This window comes from Telmatherina bonti, assembly GCF_933228915.1.
Source record: "Telmatherina bonti genome assembly, chromosome: 5".
NCBI lineage: Eukaryota > Metazoa > Chordata > Actinopteri > Atheriniformes > Telmatherinidae > Telmatherina > Telmatherina bonti.
Window position 1 is genome coordinate 16,539,707 of NC_136623.1, and position 16,079 is coordinate 16,555,785.

The window sequence follows — 16,079 nt, forward strand, 5'->3', positions numbered from 1 at the left end:
TTGTTGTATTTTGACAGAAAGGGCATTCTTGTGTCAATATTTCCAAACCCTTCTTGTCTTGAAAATGAATATTTAACGTGAGAAATGAGGCTGCAATGTAGCTCTTAGATATTTTGTGGTGTGTCTGAGAATTACGCAGTCAGACGTAGTGGTGAATTTGGGAAGATTAGGAACTATCTTGATTGTTCTCCACTTTTAAATAATCTTTCTCAGGGTAGAATGAATCACTCCAAATTGTTTACAAGCAGTATTTTTACTCATCCTTGACTTCTTGGCAGCAACAACTACTTCTCTTAGGTCAATGTTGATGTCTTTCCTTCTTGCCATTGTGTGTTAACACACACCTGTATCCTTCAGACCACAACACTACCTAAATTTCTGCTGTTACAGATGTTCCCAAACTTGCTGCTGAGTACTGGTAAAGGATTGACTTTTTTCAACACAGCTGTAGTCATGAGAGGTCATTGTGAAATCCAAATAAATATTACTTTTTTTTATTAGTCAGACAGGTAAATGCAATAAATATGAACAAATATATTTTTCAAACGCACTGCTATTATTTTTATTATTCAATTTAATAAAATATTTACAAAATGTAGGTGTATTATATCGCTGAAATAGATAGCCACAGGAAGACAAACCATTCAGCTGACTGAAAGTAACCTTCTCAACCAATGCAATGAAACCACAGTGACAAATTCAGAACAAAGATGGACTGCTGCTTAATTATTAATAGCTTTTTGTCTAGGACCTATCTGAAACCCTGCAGTTTCAGAAGTAGACGAAACTTGCTTATATTTATGTTGAGCTTAGATGTATACTTATAGTGGATGGTGAATTAGTCAAATGGTAAGCCAGTCCTGTTTTAACAGATGTAACTTTCATCAGTATGATTTCAAAACAATGCACTGCAGAAATAGTCTTTATAGATGTTGGACTCATATTTTTTTATTTAGTGATTAAACGATTAAAATGTTGGAGACGTGATGCTGATATAATCACTACCAATAGACTGACATCAGACTTACAATGACAGAGGAGACTAAAAGCAGCAGCCCCCTGTGAACTGAAACAGCTCCTTCCTTTTCCAGGCAGTGCTCATAGCTTTCAAAGTCTACCTCCCTTGCTGCACATACATGGTCAGCACGACACACACTGTCACAGTCTTTCAGGTCATAGCTGACAGAGTTGAAATCATAATACTTCTGCAGGTAGCAGGGATCAGCAGATATACGCTCTAGAACCTGGTGCATGGAGGCTGAAGAGGCATCTGGGACTCTGAAACTCTCTGTGAGGCGATACTCTTTTTCCCATCGTTCCATGACTGCATTAGCATGTGTGAGGTTCAGGTAATACGTCACCACATCCTGTTTGCATGTGATTTAAAACAGAAAGCAGAACAATAAAAGCCTTTAAAGTAATTCCTTTGGGCTGTTAAACTTTTTACAGCAAAAATATTGTAACATATTTCCATGAAAATTACTATTTATTAGACAGTTGTTGCTATCACTCACTTTGACCAGTAGTGTTTCTGTGTCATATTCAAAGATGCGAATGCCAGGATTATTCGCTCCATGTACAACTCCAGGAAGTGTTGTTTCCCATGGTGTGACCCCTGGGCTGAGGAACATTGCACTAATGGGAGATCCTGTAGAAAAATGATACCCATCATCTGTAACTACTACATTATTACCACTTCAAATGTGGCATAATTTAATTATATATCAGAACACACAGAACAGTTGCAGTAAAATGATTACTTACAAGACTTAATACAAAATAGTCACCGACGTCACACAAGCGGTATTGGTATTACACAATATAACCTACCCTTGGTATTGTAAAACATGCGGAAAGTATCAGTGTGATGATGGCCAAAAAACTGCCCCATTATAACAGAATGATGCTTTTCAATTAAATCCAGGTATCGCTTGTTGAATTTCTGTGAAAACCATGGCTTATTTCTTTTCTTCTCAAAGAAACCTGGTGGAACATGGCCAATGATATACACCTGGTGGAGAAAACTAGTTTAGTTAGCTGAAGTCATCACTCATAAAACCAGTTATGGAGTCAACTTTTTGTGAATTGCTTTTTTTTTTTTTTATATTGTTCATTAAGGGGTAGTGAAGGAATGACAGCAAATTTGATCAAATGAAAATGGAGGATAAAGAATGAGCATGCCTTCATTTTTCATTCAATTAAATTGCTTATGTAATATAGACAATTACATATGTCTGAGTAATAAAAAATTCATGTTTAGCAATGCGAATGCACAAAAGTAATAAGATGCTTTGCCTTCTCTTTGTTGTTGGCTGCCTCTGTAAGAATTTGATCCAACCAGCTAAACTGTCCCGCTGGGTCATCCATATTCTGGGTCACTTTGTTCTGGTCATAGTAGAGATTAGTATTAAGGACCAGCATCCTGAGACCAGCACGGTTCAGCAGTTTCTCTGTGTAATATCCACCTGTACAGGAGGGAAGAAACTTCTCACAGTATGTTTGTGTTTGATTTTGTGCTATATATTATAAGGTGATTTACTTTTCTGTCTTCTTTTATTAAGTGTGAGGATCCAGTTACCTTTTTCAAAAGTTTCTCTAGACTCTGGATTCAACCAGTTCTGCCACATAACTGCTACTTGGTCATAGATGGAGTTTGGAGCTCCAGGAAGCTGACTCTTGGGGTGGTAATCGTGGTTTCCCAGGGCAGAGTACACTTTAGTGTCTTAACAAGGTAATGATGCAAAGAAGAAAGAGAAAAAAAAAAAACCCAAAAACACCATGGTGAATGATGACCTTGTATGGTTTCCCTGCATGATGCTCTTACTTGATATCACATTTACCTGGAAAGACTTCTGTTATGAGGTGAGTGAGGTTGCCAATAATGTTTACTACAGCCTCTTCTCCTAAATCCTCATTTGGCACATGTGGAGTGTCATCTCTGAAGTCATATAGAAGCATATTATAAGGATGCAATGGGAAACCATCTGGCAGGAGATTGTGTGACGATGGCTCAACAGTAAAATGACATTTCCACAGCTCTATCTTGCAATGGACAAACATTGCTGTTTCTCTGATTTATGATGTCTTAAGACAGCACACTACAGACTTCCCTGATGATGGAGTTCAACAGGAATGACCCTGTTGTTTTAATACAGTTATCCTACATACCCTGTCCATACGATGAAGTCAGGATCCGGTAGAATTTTTTGCATGGCATACATAGATGAGTTGATAAGGTGCCATGGGGAGTCACACATGTAGTCTCCAAATTTACCAGGATTGGATGCGGGTCGTGTCCCGCTGGATGCGCACACCAGGTCTGGTTTGTCTGTTAGTTTATATGTTGGGTCCCAGTGCAAATCAGTGATATGCCAAAAGCTGCCTGGAAGAAAGAAAAAAAAAAAGAAAGAAAGAATAAAAGAAACGATTCGTAAATGCGCACTATGAGATATAACCCTTTACAATCTGAGAAAAGATATTCAAGAAATATTGAAATGCGGAATTTGTTGTAACTTACCCGACAGCGAAAAGGCCTCTTTGAAAAGCAGACAAGATAAAAGCAACCTTGCTGGAGACATGATGGACTCTTTAACAACAAAATGAGTCGAGCCAGGGTTTGAGAGGAAGGCTAAGTCCGTGAGGTCAAAGATCAATTAGATAGCAACAGCAATAAATGACACGTCTTTGCCAGGCAAGTGTATTATATACCTTAAAGTATATACCTATAACACTGTTTTTCTTTTGCGAGATTATTTTTTGCAATAGTCAAAAAATAATAGTATGAACCTAAAGTCAACAGATCTATTTATGTGATGGGGTAATAGAGAAAATACAAGACCATATAATGTATTTATGGGCTTCGGTTGAGAGGATCTCAAATGGCGTTATACGTTTTTATCATGGCAGTATTTATGATAAAGATAAAGTCAGATTGTTGCCCTCTACATGTGATAATGCTATAGTTTAACAGCACATGCTTTTTTTTTTTTTTTTTTTTAAAGAACAAGTTTTGTATTTAATACTCATTTTTATAACCAATGTTGTGTCACTTCAGTTAGATACTTACTGAACAGTGCCCACCGACTTCTTCATATGAGGGGCGCTCATATTTCATAGGCATAGCTTTGGGGCCGTTGCAGATGCGTTCACGCGCTTATTGTTCCTTAGAGGTAAAGGCGCATTTAACAGTGTGATCTTTATAGTTGGAATAATATTTTAGTCTCCACTTTCGAGATATGCAAATAATTAGACAGTATAACTTTTGCTTTCCATAAAATCTATTTAGAAACATAAACAACACCGTGAACGTAGAAATGCTCGGTGTTTGTCTAATATTTACGGCAGCATTTGAAGGCAACTAACGGTATTGTTTTGTCCCGAGTTTTGTATTTCAGGTATATCTTATTCGAGAATGAGGGGTGTTTACTAAAGTACCATGAACAGAATTGGGTAACACAAGATAATATTATAATGCTCGTCACAAGGAATAGTTTAGACCTGAACCTTGTTTGAATTAATACTGAAATGATGGTCTGATAGACAAAGCGCAGGGCAAAGTTATTGTAAATATAATCCAGCGATTTTTGGTTTCGCGGGATTCCTACAGTACGCATGCGTTTTACATTGAGTTTGGCGCGCGGGACTGCACAAGGCAAAACACGACATTACTGCTGGCAACCTCATTCGTGCTCTGTTCGGTCAATAATATTAGAGTTTGTTTTTAACAAGTCACTTACGAGGTGTTAACATGTGGAATCAGGGTGAGTTTCTTGTACGCTCTCTTGTGTTCATATAAAGCGGTCAGTTGGTTATGTAGTAGTCTGGTTTAGGCTAACGTTAGCTTGACTACAAACTTGCTTCTCTGTTGTTTCAAACTAGATGGTGATTTTTGTCATCAATTCACGTGTTGCTGAAATGAGAAACGCATTGAATAAGCAGGATATTTTGTAAACTGGCACTGCTTCTCTGGATTTTCAGGAGGGTACAGTGAGTCTGGAATGGTCGGAGGCTACACCCAGTCTCCTGGAGGGTTTGCATCGCCTGCTTTATCCCAGGGAGGAGAGAAGAAAGGGGTCTGTAGTTAAGTTACCATCACAAATTTATAAGTAACAACTAAAACACATAGTAGCAAAGCTTCGGTGGTAATCCATACAGTACGACTGCTTGCAACTTTGTTCCCTACTTCATGCAGCTATATTCTCTTACACCATCATCCATGTTATGTGTTGGGATAAAATACATTAAAAAAAAAAAAAAAAAAAAAAAAAAAATCTGATTCACCAAATACTGGCAGACTGACCAGAGTATTCATCTTATCGATATTCATTCTTTTTTTTTTTCTCCCAGAGAACCCGTGCCACACAAATAATCCCATGTACAGTCTCTCAGCTGATGTCTGCTTCCCAAGTTGATGAGGCTTTCAGAGTGGGGGATGTGGAGGTTACCCAGGTGAGCTGAACCAAGGTGGTCTGTATGGTGACTGTGTTGATAGGTAAAAATGTTTTTAAAAAAAAAAAGTATTTAATATTATAGTAGTTTAGTAATTTTTCTCCTACTCATACTTTATTTGGCTCTGAAATGTGCAAAACAGGGAAATTCTAGTTTGAATTCCTATGCTCTGCCATTTAGTTTAGTGAAAGTTATAAAATCAATAATAATCCATTTTAATCATGTTAAATATGAATATGTTGTAGTTATTTTTTGTTGTTTTAAAGAAGAATACATAAGACTAATAAGTTAGTGCAGGTAATGTCAAGACAAAATTGTATTTTCCTGTTTGTGTTTCACAGAGTTTATGAACATTTTTGTCTAATGTTAAAGAAAAAGACTTGACTTTGGGCCTCATTTCCAAATATAGTGACATATCTTAATTAGCTCCACCTAGGAAGCTATGTTTATGCTCACATAAGTGTTTGTTTGCTAGCAACTATATGCAAAAGCCACTAAGTAGATTTTTTTTTCCATTTCATGTTACATTTTGTTGAATTTTGTGAGGGATTTGGAAGGAATTTTCTACACAGGAACAATATGGGTGGAAATGAGCTGCAGGGTCTATGCTCTGAGTACTTTTAGTCTCTAATTCAAATATTTTGGTACAAGCATATGATTAATGTTATGGGAATGAGCTGAGGACAGTTTAAGTTACTTAGGTCCAATTCTCTGGAAAAAACTACCTGTTGGACTGAGGTTACTTACCACAATGTCTACCTCAGCTTAAAACATTCCTTTTCTTTTGTCGCTCTTAATAACTGTTTATTTATTTGCTTATTTCTTGTTTGTGTATGTTCATCTGTTTGTGGATGTGTATGTTTATACATGATTGTAATAAAGGTTACAGCTGTACAGCAATAAAAAGTTACCATGGGCCATAATATTTTCTGATTGTACTGCTGGATAAAAGTTTGTGATGTTTGTTTTAGGTCACCATTGTGGGTATCATCAGAAGCACAGATAAATCCATGACCAACATCCAGTACAAGGTTGATGACATGACTGGTGCCCCCATGGATGTGAAGCAGTGGGTTGACACTGAGGTAATTGGGGTAATTTTGTTTGTCACTACATTGTTTTTAGTTCATGCGGAGTTGCTGCTTTGGGTACATTCACACCAAGACAGTCTGCTAGACTTGGCACAACTGGGGACTCAGTTAAACTGGGGGTTACAGTGCCTTTGACAGCGTAGTCTGCTTCTTGCATTTGGTTAATTTGAAGTGGACTGAGATCTATGTATTTAGGCATCCGAGTTCCATTGTGCATTTGCCCCTGCCAAAACAAACTTTACAAGCAAAAGAACTAGAAATGCAATCAAAAGAGTAGGTGGAAATGTACCTTTAGTTTGGTAATCTGTTATTTATTCTGTGATGAAACTAAATTCCTTTTTGGATCTTTTTGCAAAGACTAAATTTATAATCGGACATTTTATATATAGTTTTATATATACTTACATACATTTCAAATTTTAGAATACATACATTTTCATATATATATATATATATATATATATATATATATACACACATTTTATATATAGTATTTCTTTTTCATTTCATTTTAATTTTTAAAGACTGAAAATTTCATATATTTGCCCTTAATATTTAATTTCATGTTTCCCTTTGTGCACAGAATAAATTTGTAAGTTATGGAGAATATTTCATCTGTGCATATACTATGATTCACTGGTAAAAAGAAGAATATTGTTCTGTATGATTCTGCCATAAAAGGAATAGAAAATATCATCAGACTTCAACCAAGATATTTAAAGACAGGAAATTTGCTTAGTTTGAAAGGGAACAGATACACGAGTGTCATTAGTTTTAGTCCAAAAATTCATGTCTAAAGGTTACTAATTTATATAGAGCAGTAAAGTTGGGCAGTGGTCAGTCTAAATCTAACTTACTTTGCTTTTGTTTATCTGTGCGTCATAATGCTGTAGAAACAGCTTAAATTGTATGCTCTGCAAGTAAGTGGTGATATTAGCTTTTTTTTTTCTTTCTGTCACTTAAGTAAAAATCTTGCACATAAACAAATGTTTTCAGAGAGATCACTAAATTACTAACCATGCACAGAGTAAGACAAGCTTAACCGTTTCAACAGATTATCCACATGAAGAAATCTGAGACACCCCACAATACACACATGCACCCACCAGTTCTCAATAAACTTGCAGGATTTCTCATTCTTGAGAAACTGTTGGAATATTATAGATCTCACCCCTGCATATTAAATTTCTTTTGACAGGATCCAAGTGTGGATAGCACTGTCCTGCCTCCAGGAACATATGTCAAAGTGTCTGGAAATTTGCGTACCTTTCAGGTGAGAATACACTCATACAGTCCTGTCCAGAAGATGTGAAAACAACGATCTTGTAAAACCATATGGAAAGCCAAAGCAGCCACTGTAAATGGAAACTTGTTTCATGTTTGTATATTATGGAGCGCTCGTGTTTCAAGTGTTATTCATATGTAAACATTTCTTTGAAAGTGGTTCCACTTGGGACTTAATGTGGTATCATGACCAATGTAACCATTTTATTTCATAAAGGACATAAGGTGGATTTCACATGAGGAAGATGTTTGTCTATGTCTCATGTAGCTGTGTGCTTTATGTACTATAACTGAAATTTAAAAGTGTGTATGTCTGTGCGCTTCTGTTCCTGTCTCAGAACCACAGATCTGTTGTGGCATTCAGTGTTAGGCCCCTGGAGGATATGAATGAAATCACCTCGCATATGCTGGAGGTGGTTCAAGCACACATGGTACTCGGCAAACCTCAGGGCATGGTGAGAAATTGCTTACGGGAATCCTCCCAACCCTTGTCTACGTTGCAAATTGTGAGATTGAGGAACTTAGTTTGTAAAGATACCTGCACTGTTAAAGATTTCCTCTTTTGATTTAATAATAAAAACTAACAGCTTTCTCAAAGCTGTCAGTGGATGTGAAATGGCTACACCACTGTTGACTCATCTATTGCACCAGCTGAAAGCAAGTCAATTTTTTTTTTCATGTTTAATTATCATGTTGAACAACAGTATGTTGTCTAATGAATACCTAAACACTGAAAAGTTGTACGTGTGCGTTGAAAATTCAAATCAAGTTCACATTTAGGTTTAGTGTATTTTAGGTACTTTCGTTCTTTCATTTTCTCATGACTCTTTCTCCTGAGGGACATGTGTTCTACTTTGAGACTGTCTTCGAGACTGTTCCGAGAAAACTTCATCAGGATTCTTTATCATTTTTCTTTTAGCCGAGTGCTGGGGGAGGACTGAGCAGTAATGGTTCTTCGGTGTCACGGCCAGCCATGGAAGGAGTGAGAGGGAGCTACGCAGGGGCTACCGACATAATAAATAATGGTTTAAGTGGAAATCAGAATCAGGTAAGCGTGAAAGCCAAAAGTGTCACTGAAAGACCCCAAGGATTTCTCTCTCTCTCCTTTAAAAATGAACTGCATAAAGGAAGTACTCATACAAGATGTGGGTGTTTCTCAGAGAAAAGTTTCTCAACTGGAAAGATGTTTCTTTTTGCAGTTTGACAGTGTGTGTGGTTATAACCTTGTTTTCTCACAAGGTGCTGAGCTTGATAAGAAGTTGCCCTGACCCACAGGGTATCAGCATTCAGGATCTCAAGCACAGACTCGGTGGCATGAGTCTTGCTGTAATAAAGTAAGAGAGTTGTACTTTAAGTTTTGTAAATGAATAAATGAAGGTAAATGGTACTTAGTGAAATTACAGTGAATTTGCAAGAAAACATTGTGAGAAAGTAGACTTCAGTGCTAATTTGAATTACAACCTTACCTTAATTTTCATATGGCTATAATTCCAGCAGGTTCAGCCATGTAACATTCATTATTAGCCTATTATTAGTGTATTTAAAGAAGTTTGCGGCACAGTCCAGTTTTGCATGCTATCTGTCTAGTAACTTAAATCTGCCAGCACACTAACTTATGTCAATTTATAAAGTCCTGATTTTTCTTTGTGCTTTCACAGGCAAGCAGTGGAATTCCTAAGTAACGAAGGTCACATTTTTTCCACCATTGACGAAGACCACTTCAAGTCAACAGACAGCGATGATTAAATAATTTGACTTTTGTATCCCCAGTTACAGTTAAATATGATTTGAAAAAAAAAACCACATTAATACATTTTCAACAACCTAATCTCATCTGTCATGCGAAAGTAGCTCTTGAATTCTTTTGTAATGGTGTTTTGTAATGGTGTTTTGACATGTGTTTGTAGAAAAGCAGAGTAAGTTGAGACTACTGGTTTTCACATCCTATTTTCCCGAGGTTACTTCTGCTCTTATGTATTGCCTCCTTTTGAAATTGTATACAGTTAATCTCATTTTTCTGTGTGCGAGCCTCATCCCCTTGTAAAGCAGTTTCTAATTTTTATAGGTTTGAAATACAAGCGGTTTATTTTGTCTTTATAACTTATGTTAAAAAAAAATGAATAAAAAGATTGTATGCAATAATCCATTTTAATGGGATTTTGATTTTTCTGTTTAGCAAATAAGTATAATTTTTATTAAATGAAATGGCACGTTAGGATTTCAGTACATTTATACTCCATGTCATGTCTTGGATTAAACGATATATTTTATATTATAAATACCACAAGAAGATTGTTTCTGCAAGTTTATTCATATTTAAATACTTAATATCAGCATGAAATCACACTTAGCTGTAAAATAACAACTTGCGTGTTAGGTTTCACTCACATTTGGCATGATGTATGCAAACACCACTTGTTAGACATTTAAGGTTTGGGTTAGTCTAAGGTCTTAGGACTGGATTTAGATAGATTTCTATTAAGAGTTGGAATATACACTGCTAAAAATATAGTAAACAGTGGTTAAAAAAAAAAAAACATTCTAACTGGAAGCTTGTAATAGTTGTGATATACTACTCGCACTGAAATATTTGCATTATAGCAAATGGTAAACCGTAAATATGTAATATTGCACAATAAAATGTATCTATGTAACTACAAGCTGATTCATACCCATATTACCACTTGCATAAGCCACATTTTTTTTTTACAGAAGTGTTTAAGATACAAAGACCTTTTTGGTTGGAGTTTGAAATATTTTCAGCAGAGAAAAAAAAAAACATGGGTAAGAAGTCTTACCAAGCATGACAAAACTGTTAAAAAGACTCCAGGATAGTGCCCAACAAGTACTGGTCATGATTGTGCGAGTATCCGGAAGTATGAATAGTTTGAAATTAAAATGAAGAGTTTTCTGTAAGAGTGAACAAATACTATCATAGCTTAGTGACTCCAGTTTTTACTGCCCATATGAGGGGTTTCAGTTCTGCAGAATGTTTTTTAGTAGAACATGGCATTCTCTTGTGCTGTCTTCACCATAGAAATCAAGGACTCATCCACAGTTTCATAGTCGTGATCACTCTCCACATCTGCAGGGAAATCACGCAGGGGCACTGGGGGAAAGAATAATAGGGTTTATTAACATGATTCTATTTACTTTCTATCATTTATAATCTTGCTATCGTTTAAATATATATTACCAACAAAATGTGTTCAATGTTATGTTTGATTCATCATTTCATCCCCTTCAAGTTCATCTGAAATGTTCACTTTATCGTCCAACTTCCCCTCTCAGAAAGACTAAGTGTACTTGTTCAGAGATCAAAATAACTTTGTCTTCAAATATTAAAAACTTGAGTGAATCAATGTGTTTCCCTTATTAGGTCTCTGTACGGGAGCCACAAAGAAAATATGTAGTTCAATAACTTCCAAAATACATGAGTACTTTTTGTTGTGGAATACATGGATCCTCTCTTGCAAGATGTTATATGGTTTTGTTAATGAACAATGTCCTCACCATTTGCTTGAGACTGGTTTATTTTCACATAAGTGTTGGGCAGAGCCTTTCCTATTGACTGTGAGGTATCCGATTTCTTTCGTGGTGCAACCGGTGGAGGTTCATCATTTAAGTTGTCCTGCACAAGAAGAAGAAATTGGGTTCTAATACAAGCATATCTTCTTTTTAACCACAAGAAAAAAAAAAGGAAACATCTGTTTGAGGTCTTCTTTTTTTGTTGTTTGAAGTTTCTAGAAAATCACATTCCGTGAAATGCTTGTTTGACGTCATGCTGTGGTGATGTTTATGTAGAACTTTGAGAAAAAATATTGTTTAAAATTTAGAAATCAATCAAAATCATTTCTAACCAGCGTTATAGTGTGATGCATCACTGAAAAGCCATACTCACTGGAGGTGGTGGTGGAGCTGGGGGTCTTTTTTTGTTATTTAGGGTCAAAGTGCTGAGCTTCTCAGTTGGTACACTGCTGTCTGGTTGATGTTTGGGTTTTTTGGACTTGGATGATTTCTTTGCCGCTTTTGATGTTTTTTTGGTTACTTTTGATGATGACAAATCACGTTTTGGTGGTCGAGGTGGAGGAGTCTCATCTGAGTTTCCACGCTTACGAAATTCATAAAAGAATGTATCTGTCACTTCGGTAACCTTTTCTATGTAGGACTTGGGGGGTTGATCTTGAGGCCATGGCAGAGGGTCCTTGGTTAACGAAACAGACATGGAGAGATACTGGGTTGGGATCTCAAAACAGTGGTCGGGCTTGTGTTGAAAACTGGCCTTGATGGTGGGTTCCAGCATAGCCCCCTCTATCCTGAGACAAGCAAACCCAACGAGTGGATCAGCTTCAAGTTCTGTGTCTCGGCTCACCACTTTCACATCAAGTGGCAAACTAAACTGCTTACCCAAGTCAATGAGTTTATATTTCTTGTTATCACCCAGTACCTCCACAAAGTGACCTTGCATATAGAGAGGCAGCAAAACCTCTTCTTTTTCATTACCCTCGTTCATCTCTTCTTCGTCATCAGCATCATCTTGTTCCTGAAGACGTTGACAGAGAAGAGTCTCAATGGACTGCTTTTGTTCTTTATTGCTTTCACAAGGGAGCTCCATTCTAGTGCAACCCACAACCTGCAGCTGCTCGCCAACGCTGAGGGCAGGCAGGCCTTCTTCCTCGACTTCCTCACAGTTCCTTGTCACACTGACCTTCAGGTCTGGTGCCTGAGTTGAAGCGGCATACAACTCATACACTGAAGTGAACTCTCTCGGCCGCCTCCTAAATCGTCCACCATACTGCTGAGAGACCAGAAAGTACTGAGAAGTCTTCCGACTTTTCAAGCTGGACAACAGAACCATGGCTGTGTTTCCTTTCTCATGCAAAACCAGGTGTTCAGCTTTGTTCAGGTCTGGCAGCCAGCTGCATTTGAACATTGAGCGGGTCTCTGGGGCTTCTAATATCTCCACAACAGCAGGAAACGATTCATCTGGCTGAGACAGGACCTCCGTAAGGCTGAGAGGTGTCACAAAATTCACATCTTTACACACATCAGTGACATCAACCACATCCACCTCTAAGCTGGATAGGAACTTTACAACATTCTTCCGCACTGTTAAAAAAAAGAGAGAAAATGCAGTGAAATTAAACAAAAAGGTGTGTTGTATCAGCAATGAAACAAATGAAAAGTTAAGTTAAAGACAAAGTTGACAGCACAGCACAGATAACCACAACTCAGACTGTGGTAAAACTGAGAGCAGAAATATCGTTCACCAAATGCACGCAAGGGTTTTTTTTTCATTCCACAGATATTTGTGCAAATTCTACATCCAAATGTAAATTTATATTCTTGTATCAAATTCAAAAATGTTGTTACTTTAAGTATGAAAGAAATTTTGATCTTTATGTAAAAAATAAGGTAATGAAGATGAAATAAGTACTCATTCATGTGAAAATGTAAAGAAGCAAAAAAAAAAAAAGCTTGGTGTGAGTTCCTCAAACTTGCTTTGCATGCAATAAAGCAGAAAAGAACTTTAAAAGAAATTTACATTTGGTTGGAATTTGAACACCAAATAAAGTATTCAAGTGATAAACACTTTTAGTTTATAAAAAAAATATTTCTCTTACAACTCATGATGGCGTGGACTTGGTATATCGGACTGAGGATAAGGGGTCGTTCATACTTGGTGGTGTTAATGAAGCGAAACCTTCGACTTCGTAGGCAGGGTGAAGACATAATCTCCTGCAGAGTAAAGCACTCTTCGCTCTCACATTCATAAAACTCTCCTTGGAACTTCAGAGGAATGAGCACTTCAGCTGCAGTTTCTTGTTGTCCTTTAACATGGCAGCGGACTTGATCCTCTTCACCCTCGTGCTTCTCAATGCCAAGCACAGTCAAAACTCTCCCAGCCCCTAAAGTGAGAGGGCCAAAGGTCATCTTTGATCGGCTGGTGAAAGTAAAGGGAAGGCAGGACTGAAGGCCGACAGGCCGCAGACTCAGCATCTCCTCCATTGACCTGTACGGCATCTCCTCTGGAACCACTTTGAACAAGCCTGAAAAACAAAAGTGTTTAGTTAAATGGCTACAAAACCAGTGGTGGTTTTGTGTACCTCTGACCAACCTGTGTGGTTGATAGGCAGCTCGAATTTCTCATTGTTTGTGATATCGTCACAGGAAACTGATTGGAGTTCAATCCTGATGACCTTGATTAAATCCCCAGTAGAAAAGCACACTTCACTCCCAGAAATTTCATATATCGAGCCTGAAAGAGTGAAAATTTAACAAAAGAAGAAATATTAACATTTATAGTTTTCTGAACAGGGACACAATAGTTTTGTTTTTTGGGTTTCTTTTATGGACATTATCAAGACATTATTCTGCAACCGAATGATCCACACTTCAGTCACAAAAGAGTTCTCAATAGTTAGTTTTTATCCTTATGTTAACACTGATTTGTGATTACCAGAGAAATGTACTAGTATCTGAAAAATTATGAAGATTCTTTTATTGAACAATACAATCTAATCTCTTCATCTTTGTACTCTGGTACTTCATACCAGAACAAATTTCATGTTGAATGAATAAAATAAGGAAAGATTTACCTTGGAAATATACCCCAGAGCATACTTGAAGAATTTTTGGCAAAGCGGTATTGTCCAATGATGCTATAAACTCCTGGAGTGGCAAAGCAATGATGCCTGCCATCACTGTTGCCTCAGCGAGCTGCAGTCAAAAATGAAGGCAGGCGGCAAATTACGAGTGCTGCTAAAAGGGAGATGCTGCCACAGCTAAAACCACAAATGTGAATGAGGAAGTTACAGGAGCTGTTTGCAAAGTCTTGCAATTTTAGGCATAGGCCATGGCTTATGACTGTGGCCTTGTTCCACGGTGAAGTTACTAAAAAATTGATTTAATCTTCTACTTTTAACTGATTTTAGCACAATGCAGTCTGTTATTATGATGAAGCAAACCAAAACTCTGGTTCATAGGATGGCTCTGCAGTCTTGTATTAGGAATTTTCTCAAACTGATTCTTCTCCTGGTGCTTTTCTAAACCTGTGACACATGCATTCACGCAAAGCTGTAATGTGCTAAGACTACCTGTTTCTGCTTTAAACCATTACTACGAAAGCATCAGATACTTCCTTATACATGGAGAGAATAGGTGTTAATTCTAGTCACACCGCATGAGAAGACATGCTTTCAGCAAAAACCATAGTTTTTTAAAATGAGGAACACAAAACATCGAATATCAGCTTAGTATTTTAGTCCAGGCCCCAACTCCCCTCAAACACCATATTAGGAGCAGAGCACTTGCAACAAACACAATGCTCTGAGAAACGTGTGGTATTCAGAACTAAAACCACCATTTCAAACCCCACCTTTTTTTTTTTCTTTTGTAAAATGTGCATATATAGATATATGTCTAGTCAACTATTTGGGATTTTGAGACCTCTAGTGGTTCTTTTGGTCACCAAATTTCCCTCGACTATTTAACTATTATGTGTAGTTTTACTTTTTTTTCATGTTTCTTTCTGTTCTCCTTTATAATTAAAATTAAATTGTGATAGTTGAAAGAAATATAGTGTAATGGGAAATCTAGTTAAGTACAGTTTCCCAAATACTAAACCAAAGCTATTATTGTTTAGTTAAACTGAAGCCGGCTTGTAATACATTAAATTACACATTTTCTCTTCACAACACTTTTTTCTTTCAAACCTATATCAATATAGTATATATATATATATATATATATATATATATATATATATATATATATATATATATATATATATATATATATATATGTGTGTGTGTGTGTGTGTGTGTGTGTGTGTGTGTGTGTGTGTGTGTGTGTGTGTGTGTGTGTATGGGGGTTTCCAAAGCTTACAGGAAGCCACCCACTCAAATTTAGTTTTAAAAAAAAAACAGAGCCCAGTCTCATTTCTTTTATATTTCTTCCTCAAGCTTATTTTTAGTTGTTTATAGCACCATCTTTTAACTTTGTAAGCCGCGACCACCAAGATGACATCTCCCCACCCCCATTTGACATCTGTATGACAAGTTATATCAAATGGGATTTGGTTCCCCGCTGTGACAAAAAGGCCAACATGAACTAAATCAGCTTCTTTATGGGAAACAATGGCAAATTGAGATATTTCATCTCCTTATGCAAAAAGTTGTAAACTTGAAGCTTATTTTTTTAAGTATACTTAAATATAATTATATTATATATATATATATATATATATATATATAT

General features: G+C 36.7%; 3 protein-coding genes across 5 annotated transcripts; 1 reads left to right on the forward strand and 2 right to left on the reverse strand.

Annotated features, from left to right (window-relative positions):
• Positions 1–531: 531 nt before the first annotated feature.
• smpdl3b (sphingomyelin phosphodiesterase acid like 3B) lies at positions 532–4,080 on the reverse strand. 3 transcript variants are annotated; one of them, XM_079240926.1, is made up of 9 exons: positions 4,067–4,080; positions 3,518–3,628; positions 3,169–3,382; positions 2,841–2,938; positions 2,579–2,722; positions 2,296–2,465; positions 1,831–2,011; positions 1,515–1,648; positions 532–1,367 (listed from the first exon to the last, which is right to left on the reverse strand). In XM_079240926.1, exons 2-9 carry the CDS (start codon positions 3,576–3,578, stop codon positions 1,002–1,004), a joined length of 1,368 nt encoding a protein of 455 aa, XP_079097052.1. In that variant the 5' UTR covers positions 3,579–3,628; positions 4,067–4,080; the 3' UTR covers positions 532–1,001. The 3 variants fall into 3 exon arrangements, with proteins under 3 accessions (XP_079097052.1, XP_079097053.1, XP_079097054.1); XM_079240927.1 differs by having other exon boundaries at positions 3,518–3,586; positions 4,067–4,075; XM_079240928.1 differs by lacking the exon at positions 4,067–4,080 and having other exon boundaries at positions 3,169–3,378; positions 3,518–4,055.
• Positions 4,081–4,633: 553 nt separating this feature from the next.
• rpa2 (replication protein A2) lies at positions 4,634–9,965 on the forward strand. Its single transcript, XM_079240808.1, has 9 exons — positions 4,634–4,760; positions 4,978–5,072; positions 5,347–5,448; positions 6,420–6,533; positions 7,738–7,812; positions 8,162–8,278; positions 8,743–8,871; positions 9,063–9,157; positions 9,482–9,965. The coding sequence occupies exons 1-9, from the start codon at positions 4,748–4,750 to the stop codon at positions 9,567–9,569; spliced, it is 828 nt and encodes a 275-aa protein (XP_079096934.1). The 5' UTR covers positions 4,634–4,747; the 3' UTR covers positions 9,570–9,965.
• Positions 9,966–10,819: 854 nt separating this feature from the next.
• Positions 10,820–14,531, reverse strand: themis2 (thymocyte selection associated family member 2; the record flags this gene model as incomplete). Its single annotated transcript, XM_079241033.1, has 6 exons — positions 14,423–14,531; positions 13,942–14,082; positions 13,448–13,873; positions 11,725–12,932; positions 11,337–11,454; positions 10,820–10,932 (listed from the first exon to the last, which is right to left on the reverse strand). Exons 1-6 carry the CDS (start codon positions 14,523–14,525, stop codon positions 10,820–10,822), a joined length of 2,109 nt encoding a protein of 702 aa, XP_079097159.1. The 5' UTR covers positions 14,526–14,531.
• Between the last annotated feature and the right edge of the window lie 1,548 nt (positions 14,532–16,079).